This window comes from Camelina sativa, chromosome 17 (genome assembly GCF_030686135.1).
Source record: "Camelina sativa cultivar CO46 ecotype springtype chromosome 17, ASM3068613v1".
In the NCBI taxonomy this organism is placed as follows: domain Eukaryota; kingdom Viridiplantae; phylum Streptophyta; class Magnoliopsida; order Brassicales; family Brassicaceae; genus Camelina; species Camelina sativa.
Genome location: NC_141896.1, coordinates 4,660,387 through 4,684,813, shown reverse-complemented (window position 1 = coordinate 4,684,813; position 24,427 = coordinate 4,660,387). Strand labels below are relative to the sequence as shown.

The window sequence follows — 24,427 nt, the reverse complement described above, 5'->3', positions numbered from 1 at the left end:
CTAATCTAGACAAAAGGAACTCTATCATCTTCTCTTGTATTGCAGACTGCTCGGTGATTCCCAAGTTTAAACAGAGAGGTTCTGGTCTGGTTTCTGCCACACATCAGTTCATGTCAAAAACCATCACAATTTGGTGCACTAGCCAGTTAACAAATTGATCAAACTCTAGGCAAAGAAAGGATAATGGTAGTGACACATACCATTAACATCCATGAGCCTAGGCTTCATCATGGTTGAATCCAACTCTACAAAGTTGCAGAAAACTTAGCAGTCAACTACAAAACCTTAAAACAGAGAGTCCAAACCTGAAAAGAGAACATGAAACTCATTCAACCTTAAAATGCAGAGAAGAACGAAGCTACCAAGGACAAAATCTTACTGCATATCAACAAAAAACAAGAAAGTAAACAAACTATGATTCAAACAGATTCTTCAAGTAAAAACGCCATCATGACCAACCTCTGCAGTAACAAACGCCATCATGACCAACATCTTATCTCTAATACGAACAATCACCACAATGAAAACACACACACATAAAACACAACATCATACCGTAAGAGCAAAAAAGGGAGAGAGACATTAGTTTAATCTAAACTAATACTCATGCTTGTACCATGCTATTTGTACAGAACATTCAATACTATTCCTAACTTGTATTTTTCTTGGAAAATACGGATTTGCATTAAGTTCTCGAATGTAGAAAACATCATATATTCATATCCAATATTTTTTGCATTTAGTTCAAATTTAATCCTAGGTTCTAACCACTGTAAACGATTATTATTGTTCATTCATTAGTGATGCTTTTTTTTTTTGTAGTTGTTTATTCATTCAGTGTAACAGATCAGCACAGCTCAATTGGTAATTAGCTTGCGTTATGCACACAAAATGTCAATGGTTCGAGGCTAGGGGTAGTCATTTTGTCTATTTTAATTTCGCAATTAAATCCGAACGACATCGTTTTACGCTCTCTCTCTCAACACGTGGGAAACCACTGAGAAAGAACGGTGACGATGGGAGAATAATCAAGAGGCAGCATGAACAAAGGCAAAGCAGTCGAATTGAGCCAAGTATGGGAAGCTTGACCACGTCTTCATATATTAAGGCGGTCAAAGAGCTGGTCTCAAGTCTTTCCACTGGAACGATTGTTATATTTTTCTTTAATCAAATATTTCGAAACCCTAGCCGCCTTAGTCGATTTCGAGATCCAACCAAGCTTGCTTATCTCTCAAGTAAGTTTCTCGCTCCTTTGTTTCTTTTCAAAATTCATCGGAAACAATTACGGCCATGTTCGTCACGCGATGGTAAGCATTGTACCAATACATTTTTTCTCATTGCCACTAGTAGTCACTTCCAGTTTTTGACCCCATGTTCATTTGTTGTTAAAGGCTACAAATTATATATGCCTCGTGATCCGGACGACGCTGCCGTGGTGAGGATGCTACCAAAGTCTTGTTTTAATTAATTTCTAACTTTTTTATTGCACTACACGAGAAGATAAGTCCTGAGAATAAGGTCAAATATGTCTTCATTATTGTATGAAATAAGTCCTCAGAATAAGGTCATTGACTTCGGAAAAATGAAAAGTCTAGAGATTTTGTATGTTAATGAGAGAATCAAGAGGTGTAAGGTCACAACATAGCTCTCAACATCAACCAACCTGTTGTAAAGTGACATCCTATTAAGAAATTCTTTAATTCACGTAAACTTGAAAATGCCAGATCGATCAATCTTCTGTATTGTATAGTATAAATAATAAACCTTCAGTTATTAAGAGGTATTGTATAGTATAGATTATAGAATAGATTGATCATAATAAGGTTGCAATGAAGACATACTAATCATTGCTCAATCTATTCTTCAGTTACTTTAGTTCTTAAGCATAAAGCATTACGTCATTTGTTAACATGACAATAAAAGAAGCAAATTGGTGGACTATTCCAACATAGATGGAAACAGTTACTAACAAGACAACAAAGATTTTTATAAGAGACGATAGACAATAAACAATCCGACTCTTTTACCATCAAGGCACAAAAATGATAGCTGCATTAGACACTTTTCTTTTTACCCTAAAATGCAGTCAGTGGTAGATAGAACCATAAATGTACATGTCATAAGTAACCTTGAGATCACAGCGACCAGTGAGACTGTAGCATAAGACCTATGGTTCTTCCATTACTGTTTGTGTGATAAGCAAGACCTGGACTTAAGCTAAACCGATCACCAATGTTGAATTTCAGATACGATTCCACCTGAAACAGATCATGATTTCTTGAACCATCAACAAGTCCCCCAACACTCATGCCCCAGCCCACTTCATCCTCCGGGTTGTCTGTAATAGACACTGACCATTTCACTTGCTTTGCTCTTGAGTTCTGAATCTCAATCCATCCCCCAAGTTTTGTAGACTCGTCCATTAGAGAGTCTAACTTCAAAGCAATGGAGCTAGACGACACATGATTCACGCTTCTGCTCATCTCCAGAGGCGTTGTTGATGATTCAGGCTCCATAGCAGTCTGGCGCCTAAGGAAACTTACTGGAAGTGTAATGGCTCCAGCAGAGTGGAGGTTGCTAGACGGTGTGAAAATTTCGTGACAGCCCAATATAGATAGTTTTAAACTTCTGCGAATGTGGCAAGTTACTTGCCCAAAGGTTCTGAAACAACGTTCCCTTGCCATTAAACCCTGTTCAGCTTCAAGGTTTGACATGGATTGGGCCAGTGAACCTGTGATGTTTGACTTCCTGACTGTTAACCCTATGGCACTACCATTATGTTGGTTTAAAAGAGGTGGTCCAAGTTCAGAAACTTCTGTAAGACTCATTCCCTGCAAGTCAAAGGTGTATTGTATTTTTAGCTTCATAGAAAAGTGGTTAAGATAGAAACCAGGAAGAACTTAACATGCCACTGGCAGAGATTATAATGAGAATAAAAAGATACCATCGACATAGTATAGCTAAGAGTTTCTAACTATAAAACCGTCAAGCTTGCTATGATAAGGTTATATACATCAAGCCAAACTATCAAATAGATCAATGAGAATCTGGAATCAGTTTTTGAGATTCAACTAGTGACCCTTTGGAGTTTAAATGATCCAAACAATATGAATGCTGAATATAAAAGCAAAAACACAACCAATATAGAAATAAAAACCTACAACAAAAGATGAATACCTGGTAAGAAGAGACAATATCAGTATCAACATCTCTGAAATGGGCACCAACAGGAATAGCAACAGCAGAGAACCAATCATTAACATCTGCCCTGTAGAAGACTTTAGCTAAAGACAGCTGCTGGCTCCCTGAAAAATCACTGAGATTGCCTTCCCCTTTGTATCCAGCAACGAGCTCAGCCACAAGCTTATCTGTCTCCCTAAGACTCGTTTCAAACACAAACCTTGAAAGCAATCCAGGTCTCACTCCTTCTCTATTGAAACTCTCCTCTTCAGTGTTACCCGCCAGCAATATAGCTCCAAGGACATCAACCTCACCTCTCACATGAGTGCTAGTCTCTTGAAACGGACCAGCTTTAGATGATTTATACGAGGAGATGATCCGCTCCACTTTCTCTTGTCTATCTCTAAGTTTCATCAAATCCGAGAATGCTTCTCTTTGTAATCGCTTCAAGATATCGATCTGAACACAAGTCCCAAACCATTTCAGAACAACAATGTAGAAACACACAAATTAAAGATAAGGTTTTTAAAGCAAAGTAAAGAGAGTGATACTAGGGAGATATAAAGTTAGTTTCTTTTTGAGCCATTTCAAACAAAGATGATGAATGAAGAGATTACCGGATTATGGCGAGAAGGAACGAAATGGCGGGAGACTAAATCTTGGCTCGATTTCGCAAAGCTCTTAACTTTCTCAAACACCGAAGCAATTGGATCCATTTTTTCCTCAGAAACTGATTAGGAAAGATTCTAGAAAAATCCGAACCGAGCTACTACTAAAAACAACAAGAGACTATACAGAGGAGGACGATACAAACGAGGAAAGGAAAAGCTAGAAGCAGAGGTCTGTTGAAGAACAGAGAAATGTTTAGGGTTTATGAGTTTGGATTTTTGGGGGTTTTTGAGAAAACCTTTTTTGGTTTCAAAATCAAGGAAGGATTGGGTTTCTTAGGTCGGTTCGATTCGAATTTTGATTATTTCCGGTTTAAGGGATTTGGGTCGGAACTTAAACCAATGTTGCGTTATTTCACCTTTCAATGATGGAAAGGTTGTTGTTGACTTCTTCAGTTACATATTTTGGAAAGTCTTGATATAGTTGGAGGTCTTCTTCTAAAATAAATAAAGGAATGAGTTTTTTTTTTTTTTTTTTTGTGTCGACAATAAAGAATGAATCTAGTTTGGCATGCTTGGAGATTAATGTTATTTTCTTCATTTAATACTATAGAGAAAATGATTGTTTAACGTCATCAATTTTGAAACCCTAACATACGAATAAAATTATATGTTTATAAATGCAATTATATTAGAGATGTCTTTCTCGTGTTTGATGTCTTCTTCTTGTTCGTCTTTCATTATTTTTGATAAAGAAGGAGATAATTGTCTCGAGCAGCATTGATTATATAAGGTGCTTTAGACGTAACGTAAGTAAAATAACAAAAAATCAACATCCCGTTTTTATTAATCCTTTTTCGAGAAACAAAAATCTCGTTTTTATTCGCCTCACAATTTCCACGATCTAGGCCTCAACAACAATTGAACCACATGTGCAAATTATAGAGTGTTTTTTTTTGGTTTGATTCGTTTAATTGATATAAAATTAAATGCTCATCTTTAGCGTTCGTTGATTCAATTATTACGTACATTTTAAACTCTTTGTGAGTCAGTGACTAGTTTGCAATTTGCAACTTCATTTGTTAATTAACAATATATTTACATATATAATATCTGTTTTCTTGCGAAAAACGTAGTATTTTTTTATATATATAAATACATGTATGCTTAAGCATGCATTGTTGTTTGTTGACTCTTCTTAACGTAAGTTTTTCTTTTTTGGTTTTAAAAGGAAATTATCAAAATAAGCAAACTGAACTTAAGTTGCAATTGTGTCAGTCATAAATATGAACACAATCAAGTGTTACAAAACATTTGAGTGAGTTTTTCACAATCTTATAATCCACCCTCCATAGTTTTTGTGTACAAGTAAAAGTCAATTTTAACTTATAATCATAAACATAGCTAGATCTCGTATGTTCAAACTCTAATTAAGCGTATATACCGACGACGACGAAGAAGACAAATTATAGTTGTGTATATTGATTCTTTGTATTTTTTTCTCTAAACCGTACAATACCAGAATAGCCAATTACATTTTTTGTATAATTTTGTGTTTTATAAGAAAAAGATTGTAGATTTCCAAAAGATAATGTTCTAGATATACATAGACCGTTTTTCGAAATATATGTCTATCTTCACTTCTGCAGTCCATAATAGATGTTTAGTCATTTTCTATTTTCTGTCAGTATTTCGTTAATCACGTGTCAAGTAAGCAACACTCTTAGTCTTACTAGTTTGTAGTATTATTCTAAAGATGTTACTAGTGACGTGAAAATAATTAATACGTATTGAAAATTAATTAATTATCTATCTATCTATATCTACGGGACATTAATATTAGATTATTGAAATATAAACACCGATGGCTAATGGGAATTAGTCGGCTAATTTCACAAAAGTTTCCACTTAACAATAATAATTATCTAACTTCTATATATAATATAATTAATCATTGCTGCATGCAATATGTCCATATCTGTACAGGCTGTTTTCGAATATTTTTGTATGTACTTTTGTATAATTGATTAACAAAGTTAACTAAAAATCTAGGAAACTAACAAGAAGAAAAAGAAACTAACCTGCGTCAATGGTCAACTCCAAAACGGAAAGTTTTGCAGATAAAGCACAAATCACATTATCAAATGTTGCTTTCAAAAAATAATATTTGGCAGACTTATTTTTTTCAAGTAGCTTATCAGTCATCTATTGGTGGAAAAAAATATATAATTTTGAAATTTCAAGTAGCATTAATTACGGTTGAAAATTCTTATATGTCACGACAAAAAAAAAGCTATTGGTATATCGTTAAATTTTGATTTTAGAAAACAACATTTTGATATAAACCGAAAAAAAAAAGAGCATTCTAATAATTTTTATGATTTTTTTCAACGAGTATCAAAATATATTTTGTGTCGTCTAACGAGTATCTTATTATATAGTATCACTTATTAAATAAGATAGATCAACAAAGAAGTTGGGAATAGTAATGCTATTGCTATTCTTATTTATATATATTGATATATCTCAAGACTCAAGTGGCCATTTGATGTAGCTTTAATATAACCAAAATATAAACAAAACATTATACCGAAACAAAATTCAAACTCAGAATTTGCTTATTCCTTTTTATAATTTTATAATTTTATTTTTGAAAAGTTCGGGGAGAATTATTCAAATAGGCCAAAAATATAAATTTAAGTTATAGATTATTAAAAATAAAATAAAACAAACATGATTGACCCATAAAGACCATAGACTTTCAAATAAAGAGTGATAACTTGGTCAGTCGTCGTCATTCGTCGTCACTCGTCACTCGCCACATGAAGGAATCATAGAAAAGTCGAATGAAGGCTACTCCAAAAGACGACGGTACGTTGTAGCCTCTCTAGGTTACAGTCCTCACATTAGGTTAGGGGTCTTATCTTCTTCCCCTTTCTACCTTCTCTCATTGCTCTCTCTATATATTTTACGACACAACTGTGTGTTTTTCAAATATTGCGTAGCCTACTTAAATAAACTGAGAGCAAAAAAAAAAAAAACATGAAATGTCCATCTCTTTGATCAATTGATCTTTACTTCTCTTGTATAGAAAGACAGGATCCTCTGTAGGCATTTGGTGCTTTAAAAAAAAAATTAAGCTCTAATGGAAAAAGAGCAGACTTTGCAGTTTACCTCTACGTGGGCAGTAGCTGTGGTTTGCTTCGTCTTACTATTTATTTCGATTGTCATCGAAAAATCTATTCACAGAATTGGAACCGTAAGTCTCTTGGAGTTGTTTCCCTCTCTGTTTCTTTGGTCACTGCTTAATGTGTTTCATTTGTTTACCTCTTCTCCTATCACTATCATTACTAAAATCTGTGAATAATTAAAATCTCTGCCCTACTTTTTTTATATATACCTAAACAGTGGTTAAAAAAGAAAAACAAGAAGGATTTATATGAAGCTCTCGAAAAGGTCAAAGCAGGTAACTAAAAAACCTAATCTGTTTTCTACTTAACTAGCTAACTTCATCCTTTATATATTGACAAGATTCTTACCTTTTTTTTTTTTTTTTCACTTAACTTCATCCATTATTTGTTAACAAACTTCTTGTATCTTCTATTATATTAAAATTTGATTTAGAGCTTATGCTGTTGGGATTCATATCACTACTCCTCACAATTGGACAAACGCCAATCTCAAAAATCTGCATATCCAAGCATGTTGTATCGACAATGCACCCTTGCAGTGCTGCCCAAGCTGCAAAGATGAAGGCTGCAGAGAAAGAACATGGAGGTGGAGAAAAATCCAGACTTCTTCTTGACTTAGCTGAATCTTATATCCCTAGACGAAGTTTAGCTGCCAAAGGTGACGACAAATGCACAGGGCAGGTAACTTATAAATCTCCCATTTATATATAGAAATATCATTCTCGGCTTGTTAAACCTATCAAGTTTTGACTGCCGTTGATGGATTTACTTTAGCCCGGGAAAGTGGCTTTTGTATCTGCTTATGGAATCCACCAGCTGCATATATTCATCTTTGTTCTCGCAGTGGTTCATGTTATTTACTGCATTGTTACTTATGGTCTCGGAAAGTCCAAGGTAACATATTTCTTGTGATTTAATTTCCCGCATGCAGTGGCTAAGGCGAGAATCAAGAAAGAGTGTATGCAGAAAGATTATATTATATATTTGTTTTCTTGAGTATTGCAGATGAGGAGGTGGAAGCCGTGGGAGGAGGAGGCAAAGACAGTAGAGTATCAGCTTTCCAACGGTATGTAAATATGAGTGTTGGACAAAAATTAAATACCGGAATGGGAAGTGAATAATTCTTGTTTTGCTTGTGCAGATCCTGCGAGGTCCAGGTTTGCTAGGGACACAACTTTTGGGAGAAGACATCTCAGTTTCTGGAGCAAGACGAGTATTACACTATGGATTGTGTGTTTTTTCAGACAGTTCTTTGGATCTATCACCAAAGTTGATTACTTAACACTAAGACATGGTTTTATCACGGTAAGGAATTTATTATTTTTTTATCTAATGTTTTATTATAACACATGACATGCATGTCGCTAGACAAATGATCTTAACTAAAACTTTATAGGCGCATTTCGCTCCACGTAACCAATCAATTATTACCTACGATTTCCGCAAGCATATTCAGAGAACATTAGAGGAAGACTTCAAAACCGTTGTTGAAATCAGGTTTGGAATCTAATTTAGATATTTGCATAACGGTAAAGAAGATATTTTGATATTTTGTCTTAACGTTTTCCAACTTTATGCAGTCCGGTTATCTGGTTTGCCGCTGTGCTATTCCTCTTGACCAATTCAACTGGTAACGTTCATTGCTTACCGCAAAAATTACATCTTAGCTGCATCATATAGTCGTCTGACATCGGTTTGTCTTTTGAAACAGGATTACATTCTTACCTCTGGTTACCATTCATTCCACTAGTAGTAAGTACAATATAATTAAGGATAAACAAACATTTTCTTGATTTTGTCTCTTTTGCGGCCAGTTTTGAACAAAATGAATATAACTTCAGGTAAGTTTAATCGTCGGAACAAAGCTTGAAGTCATAATAACAAAAATGGGTCTAAGAACCCAACATAAAGACGATATGGTGAGAGGCGCCCCAGTGGTTCAGCCTGGTGATGACCTCTTCTGGTTTAGCAAGCCACGTTTCGTTCTTTTCCTTATCCACTTGATCCTTATCTCTTTCTACCATACTCATACTAGCGGGCCCCTTAGGATACTACTGAATTTAATGCATTCCTTTCATTTAAGACGAGAAATTGAAATCTTTTTTTTTATTGTCATTGATAGTAAAATTTTATTCAAATTAATCTTTTTACGGTACTTTATCCTTCACCGCTCGTTTATTCTCTTTCGGTTTTTTCTCCTAACAGTAGAATAATAAACTCATGAGTACGTGCCAAAATTTCTTCACTTTAATTTGCAGAATGCATTTCAACTAGCCTTCTTTGCCTGGAGTACTGTAAGCTAGCCATTTCATTTTCTTTACAAACGTCGCTGTTTCATGCCATACTAGCTAGTTGTTATGTACATAAATTTTCGATATTTGCAGTTTGAATTCGGGCTCAAGAATTGTTTCCATGAAAGCATTCCAAATGTGGTCATTAGACTTGTAGTTGGGTAAGCTAACATATCATCTTGACTGTTGATTGTGAGAATTTGTCCTTTTAACTGACAAAGTATAATAAACCTTTTCCCCTTTCTTTTATAAATCTTGCAGAGCTTTTGTACAGATACTTTGCAGCTATGTGACTCTTCCACTCTATGCGCTTGTTACTCACGTACGTAGTACACAAACCTTTTATAGTTTTACGTCCATATATACCAGATCTTGGATATATGATGTTTTATTTTTTTTTAACATTGTGTTTCATAAAAAAAAATATGTGTGTAGATGGGTAGTCAACTGAAGCCAACAGTATTCAATGAAGAAGTAGCCACGGCATTAGAGAAGTGGCATCACACGGCGAAGGACCAGACTAAACACGGAAAACACTCGGAATCAAACACACCATTACATGAGTCATCTTCAAGCCATCTCCTTCACAAGGTCAATAAACAAAGCGACTTTGAAAGTCACCCAAGTTCTCATGAACACGACCACTCTTGGGATCCTGAGTCTCAACACCAAAGAGCTGAAACTTCCACACATCATCCTCCTGCGCATGAAAGCTCAGAGAAAAAGTAGCCGGTTCTTCCATCTGCGGACTAGCAAAAGCTTAAGCAATTCTTCTTTCAAGAAATGATGATTCTTGATCTCGCGTACAGTGGGAATTATAATAATGTTCTATTAAATTAATCATTACTGCATGCATCTGTTTATCATGTCTGTACAAGCTGTTTTCGAATATATTTTATAAGTACTTTTGTATAATAATAGTAATTGACTAACAAAATTAACTAAAAATCCTAAGATATTAATTCACAACAAGAAGAAGAAAAAAGAAAAAGAAATTAACTAACCCCACGTCAATGGTAAACTTCTAACGGAAATTTGTTAAAGAGATCAAATGTTGCTTTCAAAAAATAATTTGTGGCCGACTTATTTTATTTCAACGAGTATGATATAATTCTTTTTTGTCGTCTAACGAGTAAGCTTATTATATATACCTTTCATATTTAATATATTAGATGGAACAACAAACAAGTTGCAAAATAAGCAGCCCAAAAAAAAAAAAAAAAAAAAAAGACGAACTTTCCAACGAGAGATCCCATTATAGTATGTCTTTCAACTCAAGTGGCCATTTCATATATATATATATATATATATAGCTTTATACAATCAAAGTAAACAAAATTTGAACAAAAATTAAATTCAAATTCAAGATTTGCCTATTCGTTCTTACAAACATCTTTTAATTTTCTCTAAATTTTTACACCAAATAACAAAACCGAGTTAAACAAAAATATAACCGACAAATTATAGAATTAAAACATTATTTTGACCCCTCAATAATATAAGGCCATAGACTTCAAAAGAACTTGAGATGTTAAAAAAAAAAAAAAAAAGACAAAAAGACTTTGAAAGTACTTGAGAAGTCGTCACATGTGGGAATAATACGAAAGTCAAAACGTTGAACGCTTCTTCTCCAAAAGACGAACGACGTAGTATTCATTCTTATATAGACGACGAAGCCTTTACTTTACAGTCTCTCATTATACGGGTCTTATCTTCTACCTTCCCCCTTTCCTCTTTTGCCTTCTCTCATTGCTCTCTCTAGTCTCTATATATTACTTTCAAAATATTGCGTTTGCGTAGTAATTTAAAACTGAGAGCAAAACAAGAAGAACACGAAATCTCTGTCTCTTCTCGTGTTTTGTTTCTTTACTTCTTTTGTAATAAAATAAAAAAGACAAGATCTTTGGAAAGAAAGAGAAGAGTCATTTAGGGGGTTTTGCTTTTGCTTTGGATTAAAGCTCTAATGGCGAATCAAGTAAAAGAGCGGACTTTAGAAGAGACCTCTACTTGGGCAGTAGCTGTGGTTTGCTTCGTCTTACTATTCATTTCGATTGTCCTCGAAAAATCGATTCACAAAATTGGAACTGTAAGTCCTCCTCTTTAGATAAAGTCCTTATTTCAAGATTCCTCTGTTTCGTGTTCTTGCTCTGTTTTTTTCTTTCTCTTATAAGTTCTTCTTCCTCTGTTTTTTGTGTTCTTGATCTGCTTACTGCTCTGTTTCTTTGTCTTCTTCTTTGGTTAATGCTCTGTTTTTCATTTTGTTTAGTTCTCTTCTCCTATCACTATCATTACTAAATCTGTGAATAATTAAAATCTCTGCCCTTTTTTATTATATACCTAAACAGTGGTTTAAAAAGAAGCATAAGAAGGCTTTATTTGAAGCTCTTGAAAAGGTCAAAGCAGGTAACTAGAAAGAAAAAAACTAATCTTTTTTCTACTTAACTAACTTCATCCATTATGAACAAGCTACTTATATTTTCTATACTTAAAAACTTGATTCAGAGCTTATGCTGTTGGGATTCATATCACTACTCCTCACAATTGGACAAACACCAATCTCAAATATATGCATCTCCAAGCATGTTGCATCGACAATGCACCCTTGCAGCGCCGAGGATGAAGCTAGAAAATACCACAAGAAAGACACCGGAAAGAAAGAAGATGGAGATGGAGATAAACACGGTCGAAGACTTCTTCTTGAGTTAGCTGAATCTTATATCCCTAGACGAAGTTTAGCCACCAAAGGTTATGACAAATGTGCAGAGAAGGTAACTAACAATCTCCTATATATATGCAAGTCAACCTTGGCTTGTAAAACCGATAGATTTTGATTGCAATTGATGAATCTTCTCAGGGGAAAGTGGCTTTTGTATCTTCTTATGGAATCCACCAGCTGCATATTTTCATCTTTGTGCTCGCCGTGGTTCATGTTATTTACTGCATTGTTACTTATGCTCTCGGAAAGACTAAGGTAACATTTCTTGTGATTTCCCACAGTGGCTAAGGCGAGAATCAAGAAAGAGTGTATGCAGAAAGATTATTTATATATTTGCTTTCTTGAGTATTGCAGATGAGGAGGTGGAAGTCATGGGAGGAGGAGACTAAGACAATAGAGTATCAGTATTCCAACGGTATGTGAATCAGAGTATTCGACAAAAATTAAAGACCGAAATGGGAAATTCACTGAGGAATAATTCTTGTTATGCAGATCCTGAGAGGTTCAGGTTTGCAAGGGACACATCTTTTGGGAGAAGACATCTCAGTTTCTGGAGCAAGACGAGTATTACACTATGGATTGTGTGTTTTTTCAGACAGTTCTATGGATCTGTCACCAAAGTTGATTACTTAGCACTAAGACATGGTTTCATCATGGTACGGAATTAATTATTTTCCCCTTATAACACTTATCTCTCAAGACAATGTTCTAATTACATTTTCTTCAGGCGCATTTGGCTCACGGGAGCGAATCAAGATTCGATTTCCGCAAGTATATTCAGAGATCGTTAGAGGAAGACTTCAAAACTGTTGTTGAAATCAGGTTTGGAACTAATAATGATTTTCTTTAGTTATAGTCTGAGAAAAGCCAACTTGGATATTTTGTCTTAATCTTTTGCCACCTGTATGCAGTCCGGTTATTTGGTTTGTCGCCGTGCTATTCCTCTTGACCAATACAAATGGTAAATGTTGATTGCTTACTGTGCAAATTAAGCCTTAGCTGCATCATTATTTGCACAAAACTGACATCGGTTTCCTTTTGAAACAGGACTACGTTCTTACCTTTGGCTACCATTTATTCCACTAGTCGTAATTCTAATCGTTGGAACAAAGCTTCAAGTCATAATAACCAAATTGGGTCTAAGAATCCAAGAGAAAGGTGATGTGGTGAGAGGCGCCCCAGTGGTTCAGCCTGGTGATGACCTCTTCTGGTTTGGCAAGCCACGTTTCATTCTTTTCCTAATCCACTTGGTCCTTTTTACGGTACAATACCTTTATCCTTCACCGCTCGTTTCTTCTCTTTCGCTTTTTTTTCCCCTAACGGTAGAATAAACTCATGAGTACCAAAATTTCTTCACTTTGCAGAATGCATTTCAACTTGCCTTCTTTGCCTGGAGTACGGTAAGTGAGCCATTTCATTTTCTTTACGAACATTGCTGTTGTTTCAGGCCATACTAATTGTTATGTCATAAACTTTTCCTATTTGCAGTATGAATTTAATCTCAAGAATTGTTTCCATGAAAGCAATGCGGATGTGGTCATTAGAATTGTAGTTGGGTAAGCTCACATAATCTTGACTGTTGATTTTGAGAATTAGTCCTTTGACTGACAAAGTATAATAACCTTTTCCCCCTATCTTGTAAATCTTGCAGAGTTGTTGTGCAGATACTTTGCAGCTACGTGACTCTTCCACTTTATGCACTTGTTACTCAGGTACTAAACAACATTGAGTGTGACAGAACCAGATTTTGGATATATGATCTTTTAGTTTTTTTTTTTGACATTGTGTATATGAAAAATGTGTGTAGATGGGTACTAAAATGAAGCCAACGGTATTTAACGAAAGAGTAGCCACGGCATTAAAGAAGTGGCATCACACAGCAAAGGACCAGACTAAACACGGAAGACACTCGGAGTCAAACACACCTTTCTCTAGCCGTCCAACCACACCAACTCATGGCTCATCTCCAATCCATCTCCTTCATAATTTCAATAACCGTAGCGTTGAAAGTTACCCAGCTTCTCCTTCTCCTAGATACTCTGGTCATGGTCATCATCATGAACACCAGTTTTGGGATCCTGAGTCTCAACACCAAGAAGCTGAAACTTCCACACATCATTCTCTTGCACATGAAAGCTCAGAAAAGAAGCCGGCTCTTACATCTATGGAACTTCCTCCAATAAGGACTAGCAAAAGCTTAAGAGACTTTTCTTTTAAGAGATGAGCATTCTTGATTTTTATTTATGATTTAGTACAGTGGGAATTTGTTGTATGAACAGAAATGTCTTGTCCATTACCATCTATAAAGATAGATGATATATTTCTCTGGCAATGCTTAAGACTTTCACGAAATTACATACATTTTGGTTCTGCAGGTTCTAACGTCCTGAGACATCAGTGATGGTGACGTTGTTGGTAGAGGCTTTAAGGTCACTGCTCTCAGAGGACTCAGCTTCTAAAATACCGTTTCTAGGCATATAAGCAGGCTGTTTCGGTTCTGGAATGTCTGCAACCTCGCTGTTGAGTATAGAACACACAGTAGAAACACTTGGCCTATCATTAGCAGCGTCTTGCACACACAAAAGACCAATGTGGATGCATTTGCGTATTTCTTTCTCAAAGAGTTGGTCAAAGATCTCAGGATCTACCAGACCATTAATCTCCCCTTTGTTCCAGATTGACCATACCTATAAAAAAACAGATAGAGAAGCTTTTATGGCTTGAGAAGCTTAAGAGAGTTGAATGTAACTTAGTAGACTTAGGTAGACTTACATAGGCTAATAGAGTTGAATGTGAGTTTCTTCTTCCACTGACAATCTCTAAGAGTATCACTCCTAAGCCGAAAACATCAGATTTCTCTGAAAACAGTCCTCCCATTGCATACTCAGGTGCCATATAGCCACTGCAGGATGTAATATCAGGTACATTTACCTTCATGGGAAAAAAAAAGGAATGTAACATATGGTTAGAATGGCGTAACTTACTATGTTCCAACGACCCGTTGAGTGTTAGCTTCATCTTCATTCCCTAGGAAAATCTTGGCCAACCCGAAATCGGATATTTTCGGAATCAGATTTTCATCTAACAAGATGTTGCTAGCTTTCAGATCTCTGTGAATGATTATCAGCCTAGAATCTCTGTGAAGGTAAAGGAGACCTCTACATATTCCATTGATTATTTTAAACCTTGTCTTCCAATCAAGAAGTTTGGCTTGCATTGGATCTGAACAACAAATTAGCTTATGTTATTTGACCTGGTGATAACATTGAAACAGAGTTTGAAAACAAAAAAACAATACTTATAAATTACCAAATATATAAAAGTCTAAGCTTTTCTTTGGCATGAACTCATAGACTAACATCCTTTCTTCTCCTGCAATGCAGCAGCCAAGCAATTTCACCAGATTTCGATGTTGCAACTTGGAAATCACAACTACTTCAGTAACAAGTTCCTCAAGCCCTTGTCCTGATGCTTGTGACAGTCTCTTCACAGCAATTTCTTGCCCTTCTTGTAACTTACCCTGCAACAAAAAACATGTCAGCAGAAATTCTTGTTTCTTGTTTTCATAATCCTTAGTCATACTCACTTTAAAAACAGGACCAAAACCTCCTTGTCCGAGCTTATTTTTAAGAGAGAAGTTATCAGTTGCTGCAGCTAACACTTGAAACTCAAACAATGGTAGCTCTTTCAACTTTTCTTTATTACCACCAGCTAAAGCTTCCACTCTTTTAAACATTTTCTCTGCATCTGTTCCTTTCTTTTTCACTGAGACCGAAACCAAAGGTTTTATTAGAGTTTAAAACTAAAACTATTAAACGGTTAATCAGAAGCAAACATAAGGACACAAACTCTGACCTCTTTTCTTCATGACAATACTTCGTGCCAGAAGGACACAAACTGCCAAAACAGTAATACCGCCTGCCAACGATAAACCAATCAAAATTGGTCTCCTGTCCTGTGTTTCTAATAGAGAATTGGCAAGAATATAATTAGCAGAATTAGTAAAACTGCAATCACACTAAAGTAGTAATATGAGAGAAGTCTACTTAACTGAATTCTGAATGTGCAAGACGGATAGAAAGATCCATTCCACTAGCATCCAACTCCTGTGAATCAACTAAGCTTCCATTCCAAATCATACAGCCATATCCTAAGCCATGAGCAAAAGCTATACAAGAACATGTCTGCAAACAAGTCTTTAAGCATTCTGGTTCGCTGACTTCAGATCTGCTTGCAAAGTCAGGCAATTTCATTCGCTGCAGCGTCAAAAACCAATCAGCACTCCCATTATTGTTCTGTCTTTCACACTGCAAAATGACCTTTCTTATGCATCCACCAGTCCAGTTTCCATTGTTCCACTCTCTAAGGTTCTTTGGCTTAAACCCTCTAATGCAAGAACAAAGCGGGCTTTTTCGATGATTGCAAGTCGCAAACTGGCCACATCGGCTGTAAATGTCACACTCGTTTGCCGGAACTTGTGATCCGACCGTCCAGTTTCTTCTAGCCTCACTCCAATCTCTCCGGATCACAAATCCTCTGTAATCCATGTAGAAGTGTCTCAAAGTTGAATCATTAGCATATGACATGGTGACTGATCCATTGGTGTCATCATTAACTATGAATCTATAGAGAAAGACCCCCGGATATACATCTGGTATACCATTAAACATCTGGCCGTTCCACGAGCCACTTCGCCACACTGTAGTATTGTTGTTATTATTGTTGAAAATAGAGAGCTCAGGATATGCAGCAAGAACGAGTGCAGCAGTGTAGTTCCCCGGCGAAGGATCTGAAGGGTTTTTCCAAGAAGTTATCATGGCGTTTCCTCCTCCGGCTCTTTCATTTATCCCAACCAACATATTTGGCAACCAAGAATCTGTAGGATACTTGAAGCTCTCCCAAAGATACGCATCTGTATACACCTCTTTTAGCACGAGGTTCCCTGAATCCAAAAGCTCAGCGACAGTAGAATTGGCACGGATTCGAGTAGAGACGTTAGTTGACCACAGAACACGCCTCTGACCATCAGTAACAACGACATTTCCATCTTCAGATACCGAAATAATTCCAGAGGAGTCATTGATCGGTTTATCTTTGTTGGCAACCCATATCACAGTTTCTACTGAAATGCTGTTATACCATATACCAGCATATCGACTTTTGGAATTAATAGGACTGAAGAAACCAAACCTGAACGTGCGGAAGCTGGAGACTATTGTCTCAGAGTCATTGAGCTTTCCCGAAAAGAAAGCTTTTTCATGAGCTAGAGAGACACTTAAGAAGAAGCAAGACAGTGCAAGAACAAGAACAAAACAATTCAAGCTCTCATGAAGTCCCATATCTTTACTTCTGTCCACTCAAGAACAGAAACTTCCTACTTTTGGATAAATCTTTTGTGAATATCGTTTACTAAAAAAAGCCAAACTCAACAAAGATCTAAATAGCAAGAGCTCAGCATTGAATGTAGCATTTAACACTGGTAGGCTACCAACCAGTGTTAGCTGATGGTGTGGTGAGAATTAAATTCTCAAGAGAAAAATCCAAATACTGTTATAGTGAAAGGTAAGTCAAGTGGAACTGTTCAGAAAAGAAGCCTATACCTCCTACAAGGACTAACTAAAGCTTAAGAGATTTTTACATATTTGATTTCGTACAGACGTACAGTGATTCGTTAAATGAAAAACAGAGAATTTTTTTACATCATGAAACAGAGCTTTTGTACATTACTAGAGCTATGAGAAATGCTTAAAGAGTTTTGAGAATTACACATATATTTTGGTTTCTGCAGGCTCTAACGTCCTGTGACATCAGTAATAGTGACATTGTTGATAGAGGCGTGAGGGTCACTGTTCTCGGAGGACTCAGCTTCTGGAACACCGTTCCTAGATATAAAAGCAGGTTGTTTCGGTTCTGGAATGTCTACAATCTCGCTGCTGAGCATAGAACACACTGTAGAAACACTTGGCCTATCATTAGCAGCTTCTTGAACACACAAAAGCCCAATGTGAACGCATTTGCGTATTTCTTTCTCATAGAGTTGGTCAAAGATCTCAGGATCTACCAGACCATTAATCTCACCTTCGTTCCAGATTGACCATACCTATAAAACAGTGAAGCTTTTGTAGCTTGAAAAATCTCAAAAGAAACTTAGTAGAGTTAAGGTAGACTTACGTAAGCTAAAAGAGTCGAGTTTGAGTTTCTTCTTCCACTGACAATCTCTAAGAGTATCACTCCTAAGCTGAAAACATCAGATTTCTCTGAAAACAGTCCTCCCATTGCATACTCAGGTGCCATATAGCCGCTGCACAATACATTAATATTTGCGGTTTTATAACTATCTCTATGGAGAAAAGGTGCAACATATTGTTAGGGTTGAGTTACTTACTATGTTCCAACAACCCTTCGGGTGTTTGCTTCATCTTCATTCCCTGGGAAGATTCTGGCCAACCCGAAATCAGATATTTTCGGAATCAGATTCTCATCTAACAAGATGTTGCTAGCTTTCATATCTCTGTGAATGATTCTCAGCCTAGAATCTCTGTGAAGGTACATAAGACCTCTACATATTCCATTGATTATATTAAAACGTGTCTTCCAATCAAGAAGTTTTGCTCTCCTTGAGTCTGAAACACATTAGCTTCTGTTAGTGACCAATGATAACAAAAAATGGAACAGAGTTTGAAAACAAAAGTAGTGATGAATTACCAAATAGATAAAAGTCCAAGCTTTTCTTGGGCATGAACTCATAGACTAGCATCCTCTCTTCTCCTGCAATGCAACAACCAAGTAATTTCACCAGATTCCGATGTTGCAACTTAGAAATTACAACCACTTCATTAACAAGTTCCTCAAGCCCTTGTCCCGAAGCTCGTGACAGTCTTTTCACAGCAATTTCTTGCCCTTCTTGTAACTTCCCCTGAGGCAAAAATATGTCAACAGTTGTGTTGGAGTGATCAGAAATTCGTGTTGTCATAACTTTTTTAAGAGTGATATTTACTTTGTAAACCGGACCAAAACCGCCTTGTCCAAGCTTATTTTTGAGAGAGAAATTGTCAGTTGCTGCAGCTAACACTTGAAATTCAAATAATGGTAGCTCTTTCAACTTTCCTTTATTACCACCAGCTAAAGCTTCCACTCTCTCAAAAATTTGCTCTGCATCTGTTCCTTTCTTTTTCGCTGAGACCAAATCCAAAGGTTTTGTTAAAACTAAACAGTCCAACGCTTACAAGAAGCAAACATAATTTTGTTCAATTCTGACCTCTTTTCTTCATGATAATTCGTCGTGCCAGAAGACCACAAGCAGCCACAACAAGAATACCGCCTGCCAATGTTGCACCGATCAAAATTGGTCGCCTGTCCTTTGTTTCTAATAGAGAGTTGGCAATAAATAACAGAATTAGTAAAACTGTAATCACTTAAAAACTAAGAATATGAGAAAAGTTGTGGAATAATCCTCAACTGATTTCTGAATGTGCAAGACGAATATAAAGATCCATTCCACTAGCAGACAACTCCTGTGAATCCACTAAGCTTCCATTCCAAATCATGCAGCCATATCCTAAGCCATGAGCAGCAGCTATACAAGAACATGTCTGCAAACAAGTCCTTAAGCATTCTGGTTCACTGGCTTCGGATCTTCTTGCAAAGTCAGGCAGCTTCATTCGCCGCAGCCTCAAAAACCCATCAGCACTCCCATTATTGTTCTGTCTATCACACTGCAAAGGGACCCTTCTTATGCATCCACCACTCCAATTTCCATTGTTCCACTCTATAAGGTTCCTTGGCCTGAACCCTTTAATGCAAGAACAAGGCGGTTTTTTCCTAGGATTGCAAGTCGCGAATTGGCCACATCGGCGGTAAAGGTCGCACTCGGTTGCAGGAACTTGTAACCCGACCGTCCAGTTTCTCCTAGCCTCACTCCAATCTCTTCGGATCACAGAGCCTCTATAGTCCACGTAAAAGTATCTCAATGTTGAATCATTAGCATATGACATGGTGACAGATCCATTGGTGTCATCATTAACTATGAATCTATAAAGAAAGACTCCCGCATACACATCTGGTAAACCGTTAAACATCTGACCGTTCCACGGGCCACTTCGCCACACCGTACTGTTATTATTATTGTTGTTGAGTATGAAGAGCTCTGGATATGCAGCAAGGATGAGTGCAGCAGTGTAGCTCCCGGGCGAAGGATCCGAAGGGTTTCTCCAAGAAGTTATCGTGACGTTTCCTCCTCCGGTTCTTGCGTTTGTCCCAACCAACATATTTGGCAACCAAGAATCAGTAGGATACTTGAAACTCTCCCAAAGATACGCATCCGTGTTCGTCTCTTTTAGCACAAGGTTCCCTGAATCCAAAAGCTCAGCGACAGTAGAATTGGCACGAGCTTGAGTAGAGACATTAGTTGACCATAGAACACGCTTCTGACCATCTGTAACTAGGAGATTTCCATCTTCAGATACCGAAATAACTCCAGAGGAGTCATTGATCGGTTTATCTTTGTTAGCAACCCATATCACAGTTTGTACAGAAACACTGTTATACCATATGCCAGCATACCGACTAGTGGAATTAACAGGGCTGAAGAAACCGAACCTGAACGTGCGAAAGCTGGAAACTATAGTCTCAGAATCATTAAGCTTGCCGGAGAAGAAAACTCTTTCCTGAGCCAGAGAGACACTCAAGAAGAAGCTAGACAGTGCAAGAACAAGAACAAATCGACTCAAGCTATCATGATGAAGTCCCATAGCTTTAAGTACCACCCTCTCAAGAAGACAAGAACACTCCCAATTTGGTATAGCTTTTGCTTTCTTAATATATCTCCTGAGAAAAACACAAACACAACAGATCTATAAATAGCAAAGATCTCAGCATTGAATGTAACAAACTAACAATGGTAGGGTCTGGAGTAGCGTTAAGTGATTCTGTAATGTTGTGGTGAGGATTAAATTCTCAAGAGAAAAGTCCAAATATTGTTAGAAAGTCAAGTCAAGTGGCACTGTTCTAAGATGATGATGATGATGCAAGATTTGGATTCATCATTTGTTTATTAATGGCGGTCTTCGAACGTTCAATTGACCAAAATTGGCCCGTCTATTACGACTTGGTCTTAATTCACCTGAGACGAGTGACTCACTTTCACCATCTTCTACTACAAAACAATCTCACGTCACTATCAATTCAATGAAATCCAGACATTGAAGATAAAGTTGTAATAGTAAGAGAATGAATCGTCAGTAAAGGATTGATTTTTCAGTAAAGGATTGATTTTTCAGAACAAAACAATGATGAGCTCACAATTCGAATTGGTGCAGGCCACAACAGTTCCTCAAATCCCTAATTCCCCAAATTCGTCGTCTCACCATCGTCACGTTCTCTCCCAGAGAATTTACATTCCTGCTAACGTCTACGAACACCCTGCGGCACTTCTTCTAGAGAGATGTTCTTCTCTGAGAGACCTCCGTCACATTCTTCCTCTCGTCTTCAAGAATGGTCTTTATCAGGAGCACCTTTTCCAGACGAAGCTTGTTAGCTTGTTTTGTCGTTACGGCAGCGTCGTTGAGGCTGCTCGTGTTTTTGAACCCATTGATGATAAGCTCGATGTTCTGTATCACACTATGCTTAAAGGGTATGCTAAAGTCTCGGACTTGGATAAAGCTTTGAATTTTTTTGTTCGGATGAGGTACGATGACGTTGACCTTGTTGTGTATAACTTCACGTATCTTCTGAAAGTTTGCGGAGGCGAGGCAGAGCTTAGGGTTGGAAAAGAAATTCATGGGTTGTTGGTGAAGAGTGGGTTCTCGCTGGATTTATTTGCCATGGCTGGACTTGAGAATATGTATGTAAAGTGTAGGCAGGTACATGAGGCCCGTAAGGTGTTTGATAGAATGCCTGAGAGAGATTTGGTTTCTTGGAATACAATGGTGGCTGGGTACTCACAGAATGGGATGGCGAGGATGGCTTTGGAAATGGTTAATCGAATGTGTCAGGAGAATCTGAAGCCTAGTTTTATCACTGTTGTCTCTGTTTTGCCTGCTGTTTCTGCTTTGGGGTCGATGAGTATTGGTAAGGAGATTCATGGGTATGCCTTGCGGTGTGGATTTGATTCTCTTGTCAATATCTCCACCGCTTTGGTTGATATGTACGCAAAATGTGGTTCTCTGGAAACTGCTCGACAGCTCTTTGATGGGATGTTGGAAAGGAATGTTGTTTCATGGAATTCAATGATTGATGCGTATGTGCAGAATGAGAATCCTAAAGAGGCACTGGTAATTTTTCAGAGGATGTTGGACGAAGGAGTGAAACCCACTGATGTGTCTGTCATGGGTGCTTTGCATTCTTGTGCTGACCTGGGGGATCTTGAGAGAGGAAGATTCATTCATAAATTACTGGTTGAGTTGGATCTTGATAGAAATGTTTCGGTAGTGAACTCGTTGATCTCCATGTATTGCAAGTGCAAGGAAGTTGATACTGCAGCTTCTATATTTGGGAAATTACAGACCAGAACCCTTGTATCTTGGAACGCAATGATCTTAGGATTTGCACAGAACGGACGTCCCATCGAAGCATTAAATTACTTCAGCCAGATGCAGGCTTGGACAGTGAAACCAGATACGTTTACTTACGTGAGTGTAATAACTGCTCTTGCAGAGCTGTCAGTTACACATCAGGCCAAGTGGATACATGGTGTTGTTATGCGAAGTTGTCTGGACAAGAACGTGTTTGTCACTACGGCTCTAGTCGACATGTATGCGAAGTGTGGAGCAATTTTGACTTCTAGAAAGATTTTCGCCAAGATGAGCGAGCGTCACGTGACAACATGGAATGCTATGATAGATGGATATGGGACGCATGGTAACGGGAAAGCTGCTCTGGAGTTGTTTGAAGAAATGCGAGAAGGCAACATCAAACCAAATGGTGTCACATTTCTTTCTGTTATTTCTGCTTGCAGCCACTCGGGTTTGGTGGAGACAGGACTCCAGTGCTTCCACATGATGAAGGAAAACTACGGCATAGAACCGTCAATGGACCACTATGGAGCTATTGTCGATCTTCTAGGCCGAGCTGGACGGTTGAAGGAAGCATGGGACTTTATTATGCAGATGCCCGTTAAGCCGGCTGTCAATGTATATGGTGCCATGTTAGGTGCTTGCCAGATTCATAAAAATGTGAATATCGCTGAGAAAGCAGCAGAGAGACTGTTTGAGTTGAACCCGGATGATGGTGGGTATCATGTGCTTCTTGCAAACATATATCGTGCAGCTTCAATGTGGGAAAAGGTGGGAAAAGTGAGAGTTTCAATGTCGAGACAGGGTTTGCGCAAAACTCCTGGATGGAGTATGGTGGAGATAAAGAATGAGGTGCATAGCTTCTTCTCAGGAAGCACAGCTCATCCCAGTTCCAAGAAGATATATGCTTTTCTTGAGAAGCTGATGTGCAAGATCAAGGAAGCTGGTTATGTTCCTGACACAAATTTAATCCTCGGCGTGGAAGATGAGGTTAAAGAGCAGTTGCTGAGTAGCCACAGCGAGAAGCTGGCTATTTCTTTTGGACTCCTGAATACAACAGCTGGTGCAACTATTCATGTTAGAAAGAATCTGCGGGTCTGTGCTGACTGTCACACTGCTACAAAATACATTTCCCTTGTGACCGGACGGGAAATTGTAGTACGAGACATGCAACGGTTTCACCATTTCAAGAACGGTGTCTGTTCATGCGGAGATTACTGGTGAGATGACCTCCACCCAAAACATTGATGACCTAGTCTGAAGTAGAAGCCCTCATAGAGAGCTACAATTTGTTGTATTATAAAACAAGATGAAAGCTGATCACGAATGATGATATCTTCGCTGTAGATATATGAGCAAAGTCTCGTTTGGAATCCAGGCAATTTATTCATTTTTGCCAACTCTGTTTTTCCTTTCTTTCCCATTACATGTGAAGCTGAAAAGTGTTTGTTGTGGAATTGGTAGCGAAAAAGTCTTCTTTCTGTTTAGACTATAGGCTACAGAGAGTCAAACAAAGGCTTCTGTTGGACATGGACAGGGACACAGGGTTGATGTAAAATGAAGTTTTATATTAGAATAAGTATATCCATTTTATTTAAATGATAATATATCTAAGGACAAGATTGCATTTCCTTTTTCCGAGAGAGAAACATAAGTCATCTTTCGGGTTTATTATTGGGTTTTATGCAAAAAAAACCTCCAACTAGTTTTTTTTGCAGGAAAACCCTCCAGGTGTGGAAAATGCAAGTCAATACCACCAACTCGAAAGTCACCCGCAATACAGCCCTCTCCCGTATCGATGACGTGGCATCCGTCTATATCGTTTAAAAACGTAACAGAAATCAAAACGACACCATTTTCGTCTTTTAAAAACGACACAAAGTCCCCTGTCGTTTTAAAGTCACAAAAACAAGATCGTGAAACATAAAAT

General features: G+C 37.5%; 5 protein-coding genes and 1 pseudogene across 8 annotated transcripts; 3 read left to right on the top strand and 3 right to left on the bottom strand.

The window, feature by feature from the left end:
• Positions 1-1,917: 1,917 nt before the first annotated feature.
• LOC104755371 (uncharacterized) lies at positions 1,918-4,361 on the bottom strand. Its single transcript, XM_010477736.2, has 3 exons — positions 3,798-4,361; positions 3,178-3,639; positions 1,918-2,831 (listed from the first exon to the last, which is right to left on the bottom strand). Exons 1-3 carry the CDS (start codon positions 3,894-3,896, stop codon positions 2,136-2,138), a joined length of 1,257 nt encoding a protein of 418 aa, XP_010476038.1. The 5' UTR covers positions 3,897-4,361; the 3' UTR covers positions 1,918-2,135.
• A 2,201-nt stretch (positions 4,362-6,562) lies between these two features.
• Positions 6,563-10,185, top strand: LOC104755374 (MLO-like protein 2). The gene is given in 14 exon segments (XM_087495739.1): positions 6,563-7,047; positions 7,197-7,254; positions 7,413-7,660; positions 7,754-7,873; positions 7,985-8,045; positions 8,121-8,284; positions 8,376-8,476; positions 8,560-8,609; positions 8,691-8,731; positions 8,821-9,273; positions 9,364-9,431; positions 9,532-9,592; positions 9,706-10,007; positions 10,009-10,185. Coding segments are annotated over 14 exon segments (1,890 nt in total). The 5' UTR covers positions 6,563-6,933; the 3' UTR covers positions 10,058-10,185.
• A 415-nt stretch (positions 10,186-10,600) lies between these two features.
• Positions 10,601-14,318, top strand: LOC147923327 (MLO-like protein 2). The gene is made up of 13 exons (XM_010477737.2): positions 10,601-11,356; positions 11,616-11,673; positions 11,773-12,038; positions 12,125-12,241; positions 12,341-12,401; positions 12,479-12,642; positions 12,714-12,808; positions 12,898-12,947; positions 13,034-13,248; positions 13,351-13,386; positions 13,475-13,542; positions 13,638-13,698; positions 13,794-14,318. Exons 1-13 carry the CDS (start codon positions 11,234-11,236, stop codon positions 14,208-14,210), a joined length of 1,731 nt encoding a protein of 576 aa, XP_010476039.1. The 5' UTR covers positions 10,601-11,233; the 3' UTR covers positions 14,211-14,318.
• LOC104755375 (G-type lectin S-receptor-like serine/threonine-protein kinase At1g11300) lies at positions 14,193-17,428 on the bottom strand. Of its 2 annotated transcripts, XM_087495738.1 has the most exons (7): positions 16,038-17,428; positions 15,842-15,949; positions 15,573-15,751; positions 15,296-15,506; positions 14,971-15,208; positions 14,759-14,888; positions 14,193-14,673 (listed from the first exon to the last, which is right to left on the bottom strand). In XM_087495738.1, the coding sequence occupies exons 1-7, from the start codon at positions 17,323-17,325 to the stop codon at positions 14,365-14,367; spliced, it is 2,463 nt and encodes an 820-aa protein (XP_087351864.1). In that variant the 5' UTR covers positions 17,326-17,428; the 3' UTR covers positions 14,193-14,364. The 2 variants fall into 2 exon arrangements, with proteins under 2 accessions (XP_087351864.1, XP_087351863.1); XM_087495737.1 differs by having other exon boundaries at positions 15,296-15,751; positions 16,038-17,398.
• A 175-nt stretch (positions 17,429-17,603) lies between these two features.
• LOC104755376 (G-type lectin S-receptor-like serine/threonine-protein kinase At1g11300) lies at positions 17,604-24,122 on the bottom strand. 3 transcript variants are annotated; one of them, XM_087495734.1, is made up of 8 exons: positions 21,287-24,122; positions 19,446-20,812; positions 19,245-19,352; positions 18,984-19,162; positions 18,692-18,902; positions 18,372-18,609; positions 18,158-18,287; positions 17,604-18,086 (listed from the first exon to the last, which is right to left on the bottom strand). In XM_087495734.1, exons 1-8 carry the CDS (start codon positions 21,352-21,354, stop codon positions 17,778-17,780), a joined length of 2,610 nt encoding a protein of 869 aa, XP_087351860.1. In that variant the 5' UTR covers positions 21,355-24,122; the 3' UTR covers positions 17,604-17,777. The 3 variants fall into 3 exon arrangements, with proteins under 3 accessions (XP_087351860.1, XP_087351861.1, XP_087351862.1); XM_087495735.1 differs by having other exon boundaries at positions 19,446-21,140; positions 21,287-21,794; XM_087495736.1 differs by lacking the exon at positions 21,287-24,122 and having other exon boundaries at positions 19,446-20,441; positions 20,585-21,140.
• Positions 21,429-24,324, top strand: LOC104755377 (pentatricopeptide repeat-containing protein At1g11290, chloroplastic pseudogene; annotated as a pseudogene).
• Positions 24,325-24,427: the final 103 nt, after the last annotated feature.